The 13,305-nt window shown below is 40.3% G+C and overlaps 2 protein-coding genes across 2 annotated transcripts; one reads left to right on the top strand and one right to left on the bottom strand.

Moving 5' to 3' along the window:
- Window positions 1-488: 488 nt before the first annotated feature.
- On the top strand, window positions 489-6,744 carry SPDYA (speedy/RINGO cell cycle regulator family member A). The gene is made up of 6 exons (XM_063152455.1): window positions 489-717; window positions 1,733-1,791; window positions 2,043-2,128; window positions 3,722-3,893; window positions 4,779-5,070; window positions 6,656-6,744. The coding sequence occupies exons 1-6, from the start codon at window positions 489-491 to the stop codon at window positions 6,742-6,744; spliced, it is 927 nt and encodes a 308-aa protein (XP_063008525.1).
- Window positions 6,745-6,934: 190 nt separating this feature from the next.
- Window positions 6,935-13,250, bottom strand: TRMT61B (tRNA methyltransferase 61B). The gene is made up of 7 exons (XM_063152454.1): window positions 12,679-13,250; window positions 12,471-12,573; window positions 9,808-9,998; window positions 8,531-8,622; window positions 7,891-8,126; window positions 7,234-7,314; window positions 6,935-7,050 (listed from the first exon to the last, which is right to left on the bottom strand). The coding sequence occupies exons 1-7, from the start codon at window positions 13,213-13,215 to the stop codon at window positions 7,007-7,009; spliced, it is 1,284 nt and encodes a 427-aa protein (XP_063008524.1). The 5' UTR covers window positions 13,216-13,250; the 3' UTR covers window positions 6,935-7,006.
- Window positions 13,251-13,305: the final 55 nt, after the last annotated feature.

Genomic DNA, 13,305 nt, shown 5'->3' with positions numbered 1-13,305 from the left:
TGATTTTAATCTATCAACATGGCTCAATCACAGTTCTGCTCCCTTAGTTCTATTAATATTCCTTATAAAAAAAAAGAAAAAGAAAAAGAAAAAGAAAAAGACACAATCACAAATTGGAGGGTGAGAACACAGGGTTTTTGGTAGATTTAAGGAAGTGTGTGGAGCTACAAGGATCTGACAAACAGCAGCTTTTCCCACATCTTTTCCTATTTTCCAAAGTTGATAAAAAAAGGCAAAATTGAAGGCTCCTTCTACTGGGGAAAAATAAAGCTTTATAAAATTAGAACTAAATCAAAGAGCTCTGATTTAGTTGGCTGTCTCAGGGCACAAAACTTAGATAATCAGTACTGATGAAATTAATTTTGCATCATCTGACAGAAGTTCTACTGAAAGTTCATGTGAACAAAAGAAATGTACTAGTGGCGAAACTGACTAATTTTGTAGTTAATTTCTTCTTATTTCTTTAACAGGAACCTTTGCTAAACGAAATGAAACACAATCTGGTGTGTCAGACACCTCCCACTGTCACTGTTCATGTAAAATCGAGTGCATCCAGATCACATCAGCAAAAAAAACTTACTAGACTAAAGAGACCTGCTTTTAAAGACCATCAAGGAAATTGTGAAAAAGGGGTTCCTAGTCAGAAATATAAATGTCCAAAGGGACCATGTCTAGTTATTCAGCGTCAGGAAATGACATCTTTCTTTAAATTATTTGGTAGGTTAATAATGTGAGATATGAATGAATTGACTGAACAGAATGTTTTCTGAGCTCAGGAGTTTTGAGAGTGCTTTTCATATTGAAAGTAATGGCAGTTCTTTATCAAAAGGTTTTGTTGTTATAGTTTGGTATAGAAATATTTAATGTTTAAGTTAAAAATACAAGGGCTACCAAATTGATGAAAAGTATCTTTTTAAAATTACAAATGAAACCAAGGTGGTTTGCTACTTTTTATTTTATTATAATTTTCCTTACTATTTTCTCTTATATTTCAACAAATACATGTAAAACAATGTGCATCTTGTTTTACACAAGGCTTAAAAAAAGGACTCCTTGTCTGTTAAATGTGTTCTTCACTGTGGGAATAAACTTCTGGGGGAAGAAGTGGAATGATCTAAGGAGTTGGAGCACCTCTTCTTTATTTGTGTCTCTTTCACATGAAGTTTTGTATTTATTTAATTTAGCAAGACATTAAGTAATAGTGGAAGATTACAGCTGGTTTTTATTTGACCCTTAAATACAGAAGTGAATGAGAAAGAGCTGCTGGTAATTGCAGTACATGGTCATGGACAATGAAGCACTGACCAAAAATAAGCAAGTATTGCCCTATAAAGGCTGCCAGGTAATGAAGGTGCAGGATCTCAGCAGTTCCTCTGAAATAATGGTGTGCTATCACCTGGAAGCATGTAATGCAGGAAGAAATGATGCAAATAGGAAAAATACTGGTTATTTTTCCACTTTCACCTGCTGTTACTGAGAATGGATGAAATGCAGCAATCAGATTTTCCACCTTGCCTTTCTGGTAGAGTTTGTTTCCTTTTGTCATGTAAGCTTTTTTCACACCTGAACCTCTCCTACTGCAGTAGGGAGCAGTTTCTCTGTTCCCTGCTGGCTGGTCTAGCTTCTTTTCTTTCATTTGCTTTAATGAAAGACCATCTGCTATTTATTTATAAATACCTGCTGACACAAACAGTTTTGGTGTTTGAAATGCTACAGCTTTCTCTTGTTACAGATGATGATCTAATCCAAGACTTCCTTTGGATGGACTGTTGCTGTGAAATTGCAGACAAGGTAAGTGTATTTCCTTCTCAGTTAACAGAACATTCATAGAGTGAGAAATCTGCCCTTAATTACTTGATACTTTAATGCAAATACAGAACATCTTTTTCTAATGGTTTCACGTGGAAGTTTCAAGAAACTTAATTCATGCTTTCCTCATTGTTAAAAATGATGAAAATATCTTGGTGCAAGATGTGTGAATCGATGTAGGAAATACTGTATCTAAGTAACACATTGATACTTCATTTTACATTTTAAAACAGTATCTCTTGGCAATGACTTTCGTTTATTTCAAGAGAGCTAACTTCACGCCAAGCGAGCATACCAGAATCAATTTCTTTGTGGCTCTGTAAGTACTTTAAAATTATCTGGTTTTATTAGAATAAACTTTGCATTGTATTTCTTTCTGACACTGATAACTATAATAGGTGATGAGACTTCCTTGAGGAATATAGAAACAGCCTGATCTAGGGGGTGGCAGGGGGGCCGTCCCTTCCCACCCAGACCATTCTGAGGTTCTGTGATAATCTACATACTGTACATAACAGTGCAAAGTCACTGTTCTTCCTGAGATGGAACAAGCTTGAGCAGCAGGCAGGGCTTGCTTGCATTTGTGCAGTGATACAGACAGCAGCATTCTGCCCACCAAACTGAATCTGGGAGCTTTTTAAAGCATTACAAGAAATATATTCAGGGCAATACACTGCAACATGTAGGTGGCTCCCAGGTGCTCATATAAAACCCTATTTCATATCTTTGCCAGCCTTTAGGGCATTTGTATCAAAACATTTCACCATGGCATCTCAGGAGTAAATTGTTATTAAAGTTTCTGTCAATGTATTTAAATCAACTGTAAAAACATTGCTAGAGAATTTCTTTGAACTTTTTTGAACAGTTGTAAAATGCCTATGCTTTGAAACAGTGGTGGAATCAGTAATCCAGCTTTACCAGGCCTACATAACCCTCTCTATTTGGCTATACCTGCAGAGTGTTCTGCATTTTTTTTTTTATTTTTACAGTGTTATGGTGCTCAGGTCATCTTTTGTTCCATGGCTTCTCAGATGCTCTGGTTTGCACACAAAGGGGGCAAAGGTGGCTGTTCCTTCTGCTGTCACTGGTGCTGTGGGTGACACCCACAGAGCTTGAAGGAGGGAGCCCTCTGACCCCCCTGAAGGGGGAAAAGCCAGGCCAGAACAATGAAAAGGTTAGAGGAGGACAGAGAGTCTGGTGAGACTGGGACTAGAGAGAATATTGGGGTCAGGAGCAAGTGAGAAAACTGGGGAGGAGACCAAAAGTCCTAATTTTTCAAGTGTGATTTACAGGAGTTTAGTATCAGGTGGGTCCAGAGGAAATAAACATTTTCCTGTTGTCTGAGAAGACAATTTAAAACTAAAAGTAACTAGGTAGTGAACAAAGGGAAGAACAGAGACATTAAAAAAGTAAGTTTTGCATTTCTAACTAAAGGTAGACCTGTATTTAGTTGTTTGCTCATAATTTAATATGAGCAATGTAATTTTCCAAGAATAGCTAAATTCCATAAAGTAAAAAGTGAAGAGTTTAAGAATTCACAGGAGAGTTTTAAGCCTTATTTAAAGAATTTAAAGCATCAATAAGAAATTGTTCATTTTATTGAAGGGTCTCTTGCCAGCTTGGAGAAGGATGTCAGGATGTATTAGTTCTTGCTTATCCATTAATTTAGGAAACTCAAGGGTAAAACAATTTCTATAGAAGCTTGGGTTTTTTTACCCAAAGGATGCATATGGAACTAATTAAGAAATACTGTATTCCAGAGAGAAGGCTTTATTTTGTTAGTGTTTTTTCCTCACAATACTAGAAAAAAGAACCACTGCAACATAGCTGTTACTTTATGTTAGAAATCATTCTAATATAGTGCTATAAGATTGAATAATGTTTACAAACATAAACATATATATATTTAAAGGTATCTGGCAAACACAGTTGAAGAAGACAATGAAGAAGCAAAGTATGAAATTTTCCCATGGGCTTTGGGCAAAGCCTGGAGAAAGCTGTTCCCTGATTTCCTAAAGTTAAGAGATCAACTTTGGAGTAGAATTGACTACAGGGCTATTGTAAGCAGACGCTGCTGTGAAGAGGTAGGGAGGGAGATTTCATATTGTAGATGCTGAAATCACAACAAGTAACACCAGCTTGCAATTTAGCTCTGTACAGCTAATTTAGTTTCTTCCCTAAAGTAAACAGACAACCCATGGGAAAGAAAAGATGCTGCTAAAACATAATGGTCTATTTATCCTCCATAGTTTTTCCTTCTCCATTTAAAATACATTATTTGAAACAGTGTTTTTTAAGTAAACTAGAATATTTTATATTGCACTACTGTTAAAATTGAAGTTTCTATTGACTAGTATTTGCTTCATGCAAATATTTTTTTTATTTAAAATCTACCTTAATTTGTTTCACTTCATCCACTTTAGAAATAATTTTGTGTGCTTTACAATTTATAGAGAAAAAAATATATTCCTCACTTTTCAGGTGAAGTGTGTATCTGGAAAAACCCTTGTCATACTCTAAGTACATAATGTTTGCTTCCAGATGGTGGAAAATAAAATCTCCCATTTACTCTAGAGGCCCATTTCTGGGGATGGGATTAGATGCCATGGGAAAAGCACAAGGAACGAGGCGAGTGCAGGATGCTTTTCCTTGCACACCCTCCCAGCTTCCCACCGTTGTTATTTCAGAGATGATGAACACTGCAGCTGATGTTTGGAGCTGGCCAAAGTGACCAGCTTGTGTCCAACATGCCCACATGAGCTGCTGTTTGTGATGACTCAGGTGAACATACAGGGCTGGAAGCTGGGATGTTTCCACACCTGACTGTATCAGGATTACTTACCCCTGCCTAAGGACAGTGAGACAGATGAGAGATGATGTCCATTTCAGCTAGGTTAATTCCCTGCCATACCCTAACTGGATCTAGTTTTCAGCTGTGTGTTTCCCCATCGTGTTTGCTGTTCCCACAGGTGATGGCCATCGCTCCAACACACTACATCTGGCAGCGAGAGCGCTCGGTGCAGCACAGCGGCGCCCTCAGGAGTTACGAGGATCGGGTGCAGCTGCCCCGGGGCCCCAGTGCCACCCCCACAGACTGCCTGCTGTGCGGGAAGAAGGGCAGGTTTGTACGGCTGGGATTGTCATCCTCCTCCTCCTCCACTGACACGCTGGAGATGATGGACCTGCACTCCTCCCAGAAATCAAAGGATGCCTTTGCCACTGACAAAATGTTCATCGACTCTCCTTCTCATAAAGCCCAAGGTATGGTGGGGGTTTCATGGTATAGGAAAATGCTGTGAATAATTTTCCATACTTGCCCTTCTGAGTGCTGCAGGGACTGCTCTGTCCCTCCCTATTACACCTCAGCAGAACTGTGCTTTTACCCTCATGGATTCATTTTCACATAGTGTATCTTGACTTCCTGGAAGCACCAACAGCTTTACATTGAGTCTCTTCATGTTACTTTCACCTACTACAGTAGATTTTGAGCTTATTTCAGTATTTCAGTATATTTGCATGCTTTAGTTACCAACTGCTTTACATTGAGTCTCTTCATGTTACTTTCACCTACTATGGTACATTTTGGGCACATTTCAGTATATTTGCATGCTTTAGTTACCAACTGTTTTACAGTGAGTCTCTTCGTTCACCTACTATGTTAGATTTCAGCTGCATTCCACTCTACTCAGGCATTTGTTGCTATTCTTGCATTCTAAAAGAAACTGAGAGTCCTGTTTTAAATGATTTTTTTTATGGCTGGAACAATAAGAATACTGGTATGTGTAAAGTGAGTCAAAGTGCTCTTGCTGAGAGCATGTTTTATTGAGACAGGCCAGGATGCTCATTTGTGGTATGGGTTTGGACATAGGTTAAATCACAATTTCCATTTTCCTCTAAGTATCTGATTAGTTGACAATTTCTACAAGACTGTTTTAATACTGGGGTATTAGAAAGAAATACTGGGGTTTTATACTGGGGTATATGAGTAGAAAACAAGATCTTATTGCAAGAATTGAATCTCTGCCCATTAATCTACTCACAATGGCATCCTCAGCCTTTGCATTAGGGCCCTCTGTTACATACAGCAGCTGTGGGGCAACCCATTATTAAATTTATTATTACAAGTTAAACACACTTGAGATGTAAACTTCCTCAGGCATCGGGATAAGGCCTCAGCTCTGCAAAGACTCTCCTGTAATTAACCAGTGCAGAGTTCCTACTATACTAATCTAATACAGAGGTAGTTATTTATAGCTCTGTATATTTTATTTGCATGTGTTCTCATTAATATCCAAATTTTCACCATTACAGACTGTTTTTGACAGCTTTAGTACAAATATGATTCTCAACTTGGAAAAAAATTGCATTTGACTATTTCCTGAGATATAAAGCAAGTCAGGTGTTTACAAAACAAAACTTGATAATTTAATGTGTTAAACATCACCACTTACTCAAGTCATTTTGGGAAGACCCAAAATGACTTCAAGTCTGTTTTTACTTGAGAGATCTGGCTTCTCATCTCTGACAAGGGCCAGAAAAAAATTGTGTTTCCTCGAACCATTTGAGAATACTTTACATGAAGTGACATTCACAAAGAAGCAGGCAACTTGCAGCATGAGTGCTGGAAGGGAACCAAAGCTGTGCCTGTCAACAACTGTTTTGATGCTGAAATAAGCATAGCTTTATCAAGTGAACACATTCAGTGAATTTCAGTTTCTCTTAAAGTTATGCTTTAAGAACTTTGTTCTTAAAGAAACCTATAGTTGGAAGCCAGCAAAATATTCATTTCAAAGAAGAGCCTTTGATCCCTCATTTTGTTACTAAAATTTTTTCTCCTTTCTGGTAGACTGTCTGAGGCTGTCCAGCAAAAGGCAACCATGCAGCAACCTGGATCAAGATAAGTCTATGGACTGGTTTACAAGCAACGGGGAATGAAGTGCACCTGATAAGACAGAAACAGATTCTGTGATTTGCAGAACAACCTGGGCTGCATCACAACACCAGATGTGATGATTCACTTCAAACTTTTCCCTTTACGTAGTGAGATAACAGTTGGTGTTTCAAACCTCATGTAAGGTAGAAATCAGAGCAGTCATTGTTTAAAAGTTACACAACTTGCAAAATGTAGCATCTACTTTGTTATGTTTTATTTCATTCTGATACAATATTCAAATTAGCAGCTAAGGAGGCAGCAGCATCAAGAAAGCAGCGGTTGAAACTTTCTCAGCTTGGTAAGGAACGCTAATTAAAAAACAAAAGTTACTACTTTAGTATTTCAATACACAATGATTATTTTATTATTATAAGTTTTATGGTTTCATGATATAGGAAAATACCAAACACTAATACAAAAAAAAAAAAAAAAAGGTCATTTGAAATAAAAATACCACTAAACATTTAAGATAAACTTTTTCCAAGTCTCACCTGAATGAGCTTCCTGCCAGTGGGATGGTCGGGCAATGTAAGGCACTGAGTGGTTTGTTTCAGCAGCAGCACTGAGTGACTCTGTGAGAAGGACATTTCGTTTTATTTTGTTCCCACAAGACCTACATGCAGCCTAGAGTAGACAAAGTACATGTAATATTTTTTCCCTGATATGTTCTTTTTTTTTGTTGTCACCTATCAGAATATTCAGAACTCTTTGCATTTTGCAGATCTATACAGTATATATATTTACGTTTGTCACATAAATATAATATATATATATATGGCAGCATTTTTGGATTTGCCAGAACAGCATAATTCCAAAACAGAGCTCACTGGCCACTGTTTCTCCTAAGGAATCCTTAAATCCATCAGGGTCCTCTAAAGCAGCTTTGTGGTGAGTATAAAGAACTGAATTTTCTTAAGAATCTAAAATTTGAGAACAGTAGTAGAAGGGCAGTCACTCTATTGCAGATTGAAATTTATTTTTTTAGCCCAGATTTTTAGTAGGATATTTTAACTTAAATAACAATTAATAGTCTTCTTTAAACCTGACAAGTTCTAGGGTGTCCTTGCCTGTTCTCAGCTGACCTAGGTAAAAGCACTGGATCATCAAAGTGCAGTAATAGGGGATCTCACCAGCAGTGAAGTCCTTACCATTGTATTCGCTCTCCTTAAGAACTGCTTCATCCTGAATATGGATTTCTTCATACTCATTTTGAGGTGGTTCTTCAATATTTTCTTGAGTTCCCACCACTTGGCTTGATTTGTTATGCTTGCGTTTAGCAGGGAGTACTGACCAGCTCCTGTGAGTTACCTCAATTATCCTTTCACACAAAAAGGGAAGCTTGCAGCTCCGTATTCTGTCTAAAAGGTCAATAACCTGTGTGATGCTTTTGAAGAAATGCAAAGGATAAAGTAGTATTTTGAAAACTCAAAGCACAAAATTTCAGTTTTACTGACTTTGGCAGATTCTTTACCTTTGGGGTTACATGAGTCCTTCAGTTTTAGGGTAAAGGAGCAACCTGACTACTGCATTGGAGAACAGTGCAGTTACTTTGAGGATGCCATAAAGGCCAAACTTCACTGACCAGAATGAGAACATTCCCCAGGCAGTTGCCAAAGGATTTGGCCAAGTGTAATTTATACTGAGTACAACTCCCAAAGAAAGTTACATGGGGAAAATCCCAACTTTGTTAACCATTTCATTAATGCTGGATGTGTATTGCAGAAGATGCTTGGTTTTGTACTGAGGCCAGCTAATGCCTGAGTAAAGGTGCCAGAAAGAAATACTTACTTTGCCAAGTACACAGCACACACCCCACCTTGTTTCAGGCTTGGGTGTACGACAGGCAGAGCACACTGAGGGTCCAGCATGTCCAGAACTACCTGCAAGAGAAAGACATATTAATGTACACTGGGAGAACATATGTACCTCTGCCAGAGTAACATACAGCAATGCTGGGGTGATAAAAGGTTATGGAAAAGAGATGCATACAACAGCAGTGTGTAATCAGCCTCCAGTTTTATCACTGCCTCTCAAAACCTGAGGTGCACTTCCACAAAATGAAGTCCTCTCTACTTCCAAATGAATTTCTATTAAAACAGCAAGTAGCATTTGGCCAACTAAGTAGGTCTGTAGGAAGTTAAGCCTCCTAGTAATTAAATCACATAATCCTGACAGTACGAAAAACTTTTAAAAGACTACATTTACTAACACATTTGAATACCTACTTCTCAAATATGAAAAAAGAAAAAGATTGTTCAAATGTATAAAAAGAACACATTATGGTCACAATGTCTAACTTGCTCTAATTTCAAGATTAAAACTACTTCTTGTCTTTGGTAATTTATCCATCTTCTGCTAGGAAGCTATCCAGATTGTAGAACAATGGGATATGCAATATCTGATCCTTCCTGCAGAACTGTTATTTAAAACATTTTTGAAAAGGTATTTTTATGCTATGTTTTATATTTCTTTTCTTGCACCATTTTAAAAATTGCTATTTGTTTAAAGCATTTAGTAAGTAGTTGTAAGTAGTTTGTCAGCTTTACAGGGAAGAATGGTAAACATCAACCTATTTTCCTCAGCAAAACTCCTTTTAGGAAATCTGGATACAAAGAAGCAGGACAGGAGAACAAGCCACAGCATTCTCTAAATTATGGTGTAGTTACATTGTGCATTCTATACAGCTGATAGAAAAGTGGTCACATAGTTGCATATAAATAAGGTTCTGTATTCTTCTGAAATTTAATGCTTGAAATATGTATCTCGTAAAAATATCAGTTTCTCAAATTTACAAGAAAGCAAGTTGGTATTTGCTTACAAGACAGCAGTAATTAATTGTAATATTTCTATTGTACAGCTTTATCATTCTTTCATTTGACAACCTGTAACTGGAACCTTGAAAACATTTGTATCTGACAAAAAAATTACAATGTTTCTTTCACTGATGAGGACCTGGAGTGTTATTTCTCACGCTAGATATGGGAATCCCTTGCATGAGGACTAGAGATTTTCATTGATGGAGAACAGCCAGGTGTCAGATGGGGGAGTTGTTTGGATTCACTCACTGCATCAAGTGTTACAGATTTCAGTTCTGCAGCAGCTGCTGAAATGTCCTTCAGAATGAACTCCACGTTATCTGGCCACTCGTCCGTGTGTCCGATTCTCCACGCAGAGCGCCAGTGCCTGTAATTCTTCTTGGCTAAATTATGGTGATCCTCTCTGATTTCATAACTCAGAACACGGCCCTTGGGCCCAACTGCAAACAAACAGAACACACTCCACTCACCACTTTACACTGCTGTTACAAGGACTTGGGGAAAAAACCCAACAAAAGCAAAAACCATAGCCTATAACATAAGCACACCTTTCCATCTCCACTTTGGGAAATTATCACACATGAAACAATCAGTAACAATCTGTGTTTTCTTTACATTTCAAACAAACATGCAGTAAAAGTGCCATGTCAGTTCTTTCACAGACAGCAATCCATCAATGCACAGATGAAATAAAGTGCAGTTATGGTAGTACAGACTGTTCCAAGATGTTCTCCTGAAGTCACTCGTGCAGCAAAACACAAGTAGAGCATCTGTGGCCCCTGCTAGATCCTTCTGCTAGAGCAACCAGAGGTACCAGCTGGGAATGCTGCACCAGTGCTCACAGAAACCTGCTCACTGATCTCAGCCACACAGGCACATTTTCCAGTGTACTCTTTGATTTACCCAGGTTTGTGTAAGCTTCCTGTTACTGTCTGCAACAGCAATAAATTATTAACTCTAAATTTACTATTCTGAAATTTACCATGAGTCCAATGTACACTGTTTCTCATACAGGATGCATTTCCAGGCTGTGCAGGCAGACAGCAGGGTGTGCACTGCTGTATTATTCCATATTTGTATTACTCCAATTCCTCAAGCCTATCCCACCACTCACTTCTCTCTCCTTGCTGCTCTGGAATGGGTGCAGGCAGCTGTCAGGAAGCAGCAGCTCCCCAGGTCACTTCTGTGCCTTTTTAAGCCATTTCAGTTTGAAGTCACCAGGTCCCTTCCCTCACCTATGTGATCCCACTGTGAATCCATTCAGATAACTGAGTAAAAGAAGGGATGGATTTTCCCTTGCTCCAGCTCACCCCACATCAGACAAAGGCCAGAACCAGCTGGTAAGAAAGAGAAGGTTGCAACACATTGCCTTTGATCACCTGAAGCAGTTGTAGAGTCACAGTGCCAACTCCTTGCTACCTTAGATTATCAGTTTAGAAACATCAGAAAAATTAAATTCTTCCCACTGGGGGGGTCAGTTTTACCCCTACTCATTCAAAGTATTTTCTACTTTTTGAAAATGCTTTTTTAAAAATAAGGAAAAGGTGAAATAGCTAGGCAAAACTTCATTACTGTGAAGCTACAATATACATACAATTTGCATACATCATGTTTTCCAGTTCTCAAAGATTTTAAAGTCATGACAAATACCACTCTCTCAACTCTCCTGTTTCATGTCAGCAGTTTCTGGGAATTATTAAAGAAAGGATGGAAAGTAAAATATAAAAGGAATAACAATTAAGAGATGAATGAAATCTGTTAAATTAAACAAGAATTTTGGAAATTAAATAATTCCATGGACATTGGATTTGGATTCCAGCATTTACCCACACAGCAGCTGTTTTCCTTGTTGGGTATCACTGGTGTGTATTCAATGGGGGCAAAAGCAGCCACCACTAGGAACCAGCAAATCAAATCTATTTCCTTCTGTGTCAGCACCAAAGTGTGTTCAGCTGTGACTAAAACTGGCTGTATTTGGGGCCAATTTAAATTCAATAAATTTGAAAATAGCAATGCAATTTCATACCTTTTTCCCACTCCTCAAAACAGAGCTGATCTGGCACATGACAACTGCACTCTTTCCCTGGATAGGGTTAACAGCCTGGTAATGCCAATGATTCTGCCAACTTGGCCCATTTACAGCTAAATTAAAGTGATTAGAAAAAAACTGTTGGACAAGACTGAAAAATGAGAGGAATAATTGGCAAGTTCAGGTGTGCTTGTATGAAATGGCCACAGCAGGCTGAATACCCAGGGCAGAAAGATCAGCTGCTGTATTTTGCCTTAGCCAGCAGCAGGTGTTCCATCTCTTTGGGTTCTGGGTCTGCCTGAAGGGCAAGCTGGGGAAAGCTAAGGACTCCTACTTTCCCTCTCTCTAAATGGAAAGAGAAGTGCTGATGTTTATCTGCTGTTTAGTCAGCTTCTAGCTCCTAAAGCAGCAATGTTTGCTTTGAGGATAATCCTATGCTAGCTTCAAAATACCAATGGAACTAAAAACCCCAGACACCAGCTTATTTCACAAAGATGATCAGAAGAAACCAAGCAATAGCAGTAGGAGGCAGAAGGATGGAGAGGAAGGAGAGGTGCAACTGCTGACCCTGAAACTTGGGCCCAATATATCAAGACCAGCTGCAGCTGAGTGATCTTGAGGCATGGCTGAAACAGCTTTCTGCAGGGCCTTTGGTAGTAACCATTTACATTACGGCCCTCTAAGCACAGTCAGAATGGTTTGTAGTCCCTGTGCTGATGTAACTTTCCTTCAAATCAACAAAATATACATGAACTGCAGCAAAGCTTTCATGAGCTGAACAGTAAGGACCACGAGAACCATAAGTATCTGGGCAAAAAAAAAAAACCCCAAGTTGTGATAAGGAAATAAATAAATACCGTGTTGTCTAAAGCCAGGTTCTCACCTGCTCTTGACAGAAACAAGCTCATAGCACCAGACCCGCTGCCAGCTTCCAGCACGGTGTCTCCCGGGTGGAGATCCATCATCATTAATAGAGCACTTATATCCTGCGACCGAGAAAACAATGGCACGTTACTATTAAAGCTTTAATATTATTAAAGGTGAAATTAAAGGTGAGATTCGGCCAGCGACCTGCCAGCCACCAGCGGTACCTTGGGGTAGGCGATGGTGGCTCCCCGCGGCATGAGCAGCACGTACTCGTCCAGCGAGGGCCGCCTCAGCAGCAGCCGCTTCCCGGCCGACGTGCGCAGCACCTGCCCGGGCAGCTGCCCGATGATGTCGCGGTGGGGCAGGAGCCCGCCGGGGCTGCTCAGCACCGCCTCCGCCGCCAGCCGGCACAGCACCTTCAGCGTCCAGTTGTTCTTCCTCGGCATCTCCGCCAGCGCCAGCTCCCCGGCGCGGAAAGGGCCGGAGCGCGGACCCGCCGCACCAGCCAGCGCTTGACGGGGGGCAACCATCGCCACCTCCTCCTCCTTCTCAGGGCGAGCCTGAGGCGGCTCCGGCACTGCCGCCGCCGCGCCCCGCGCCACCGCCGCCGCTTCCTCGGGCGGCAGCAGCCGCCTTACCCGCTCCAGCGGCGACAGCGAAGTCTCCCATGCCCGCCTACGAGGCTTCCCGTCGGCAGGAAAAGAAGAGGAAGAGGAGGAGGAAGAGGCGGCCGCCCGCCGCAGCGCGCGCCAGGCCCTCATGGAGCGGCCGGGGGCAGGAAAAAGGGGGCGTGGCTCCCCTTCACTACCGTCGCCCCGCGCGCCTGCGCCGCACGCCCCGATGACGCCGTA

Source organism: Melospiza melodia, chromosome 3, assembly GCF_035770615.1.
Source record: "Melospiza melodia melodia isolate bMelMel2 chromosome 3, bMelMel2.pri, whole genome shotgun sequence".
Lineage (NCBI taxonomy): Eukaryota > Metazoa > Chordata > Aves > Passeriformes > Passerellidae > Melospiza > Melospiza melodia.
The sequence above is the reverse complement of the archived record's forward strand: the minus strand, read 5'-3'. Positions and strand labels throughout refer to the sequence as shown.

What these genes read in the sequence shown, in the direction of transcription:
- SPDYA (XM_063152455.1), top strand. Translation starts at nt 489, where the DNA reads ATGAAACACAATCTGGTGTGTCAGACACCTCCCACTGTCACTGTTCAT. An exon ending in ATCTTTCTTTAAATTATTTG is followed by an intron (nt 718 to 1,732) that starts GTAGGTTAATAA and finishes CTCTTGTTACAG; the next exon opens with ATGATGATCTAATCCAAGAC. An exon ending in ATCAATTTCTTTGTGGCTCT is followed by an intron (nt 2,129 to 3,721) that starts GTAAGTACTTTA and finishes ATATATTTAAAG; the next exon opens with GTATCTGGCAAACACAGTTG.
- TRMT61B (XM_063152454.1), bottom strand. Translation starts at nt 13,215, where the DNA reads ATGAGGGCCTGGCGCGCGCTGCGGCGGGCGGCCGCCTCTTCCTCCTCC. An exon ending in CTTGTTTCTGTCAAGAGCAG is followed by an intron (nt 9,999 to 12,470) that starts GTGAGAACCTGG and finishes GTTTGTTTGCAG; the next exon opens with TTGGGCCCAAGGGCCGTGTT. An exon ending in TAAGGAGAGCGAATACAATG is followed by an intron (nt 7,315 to 7,890) that starts GTAAGGACTTCA and finishes TCCTTCTCACAG; the next exon opens with AGTCACTCAGTGCTGCTGCT.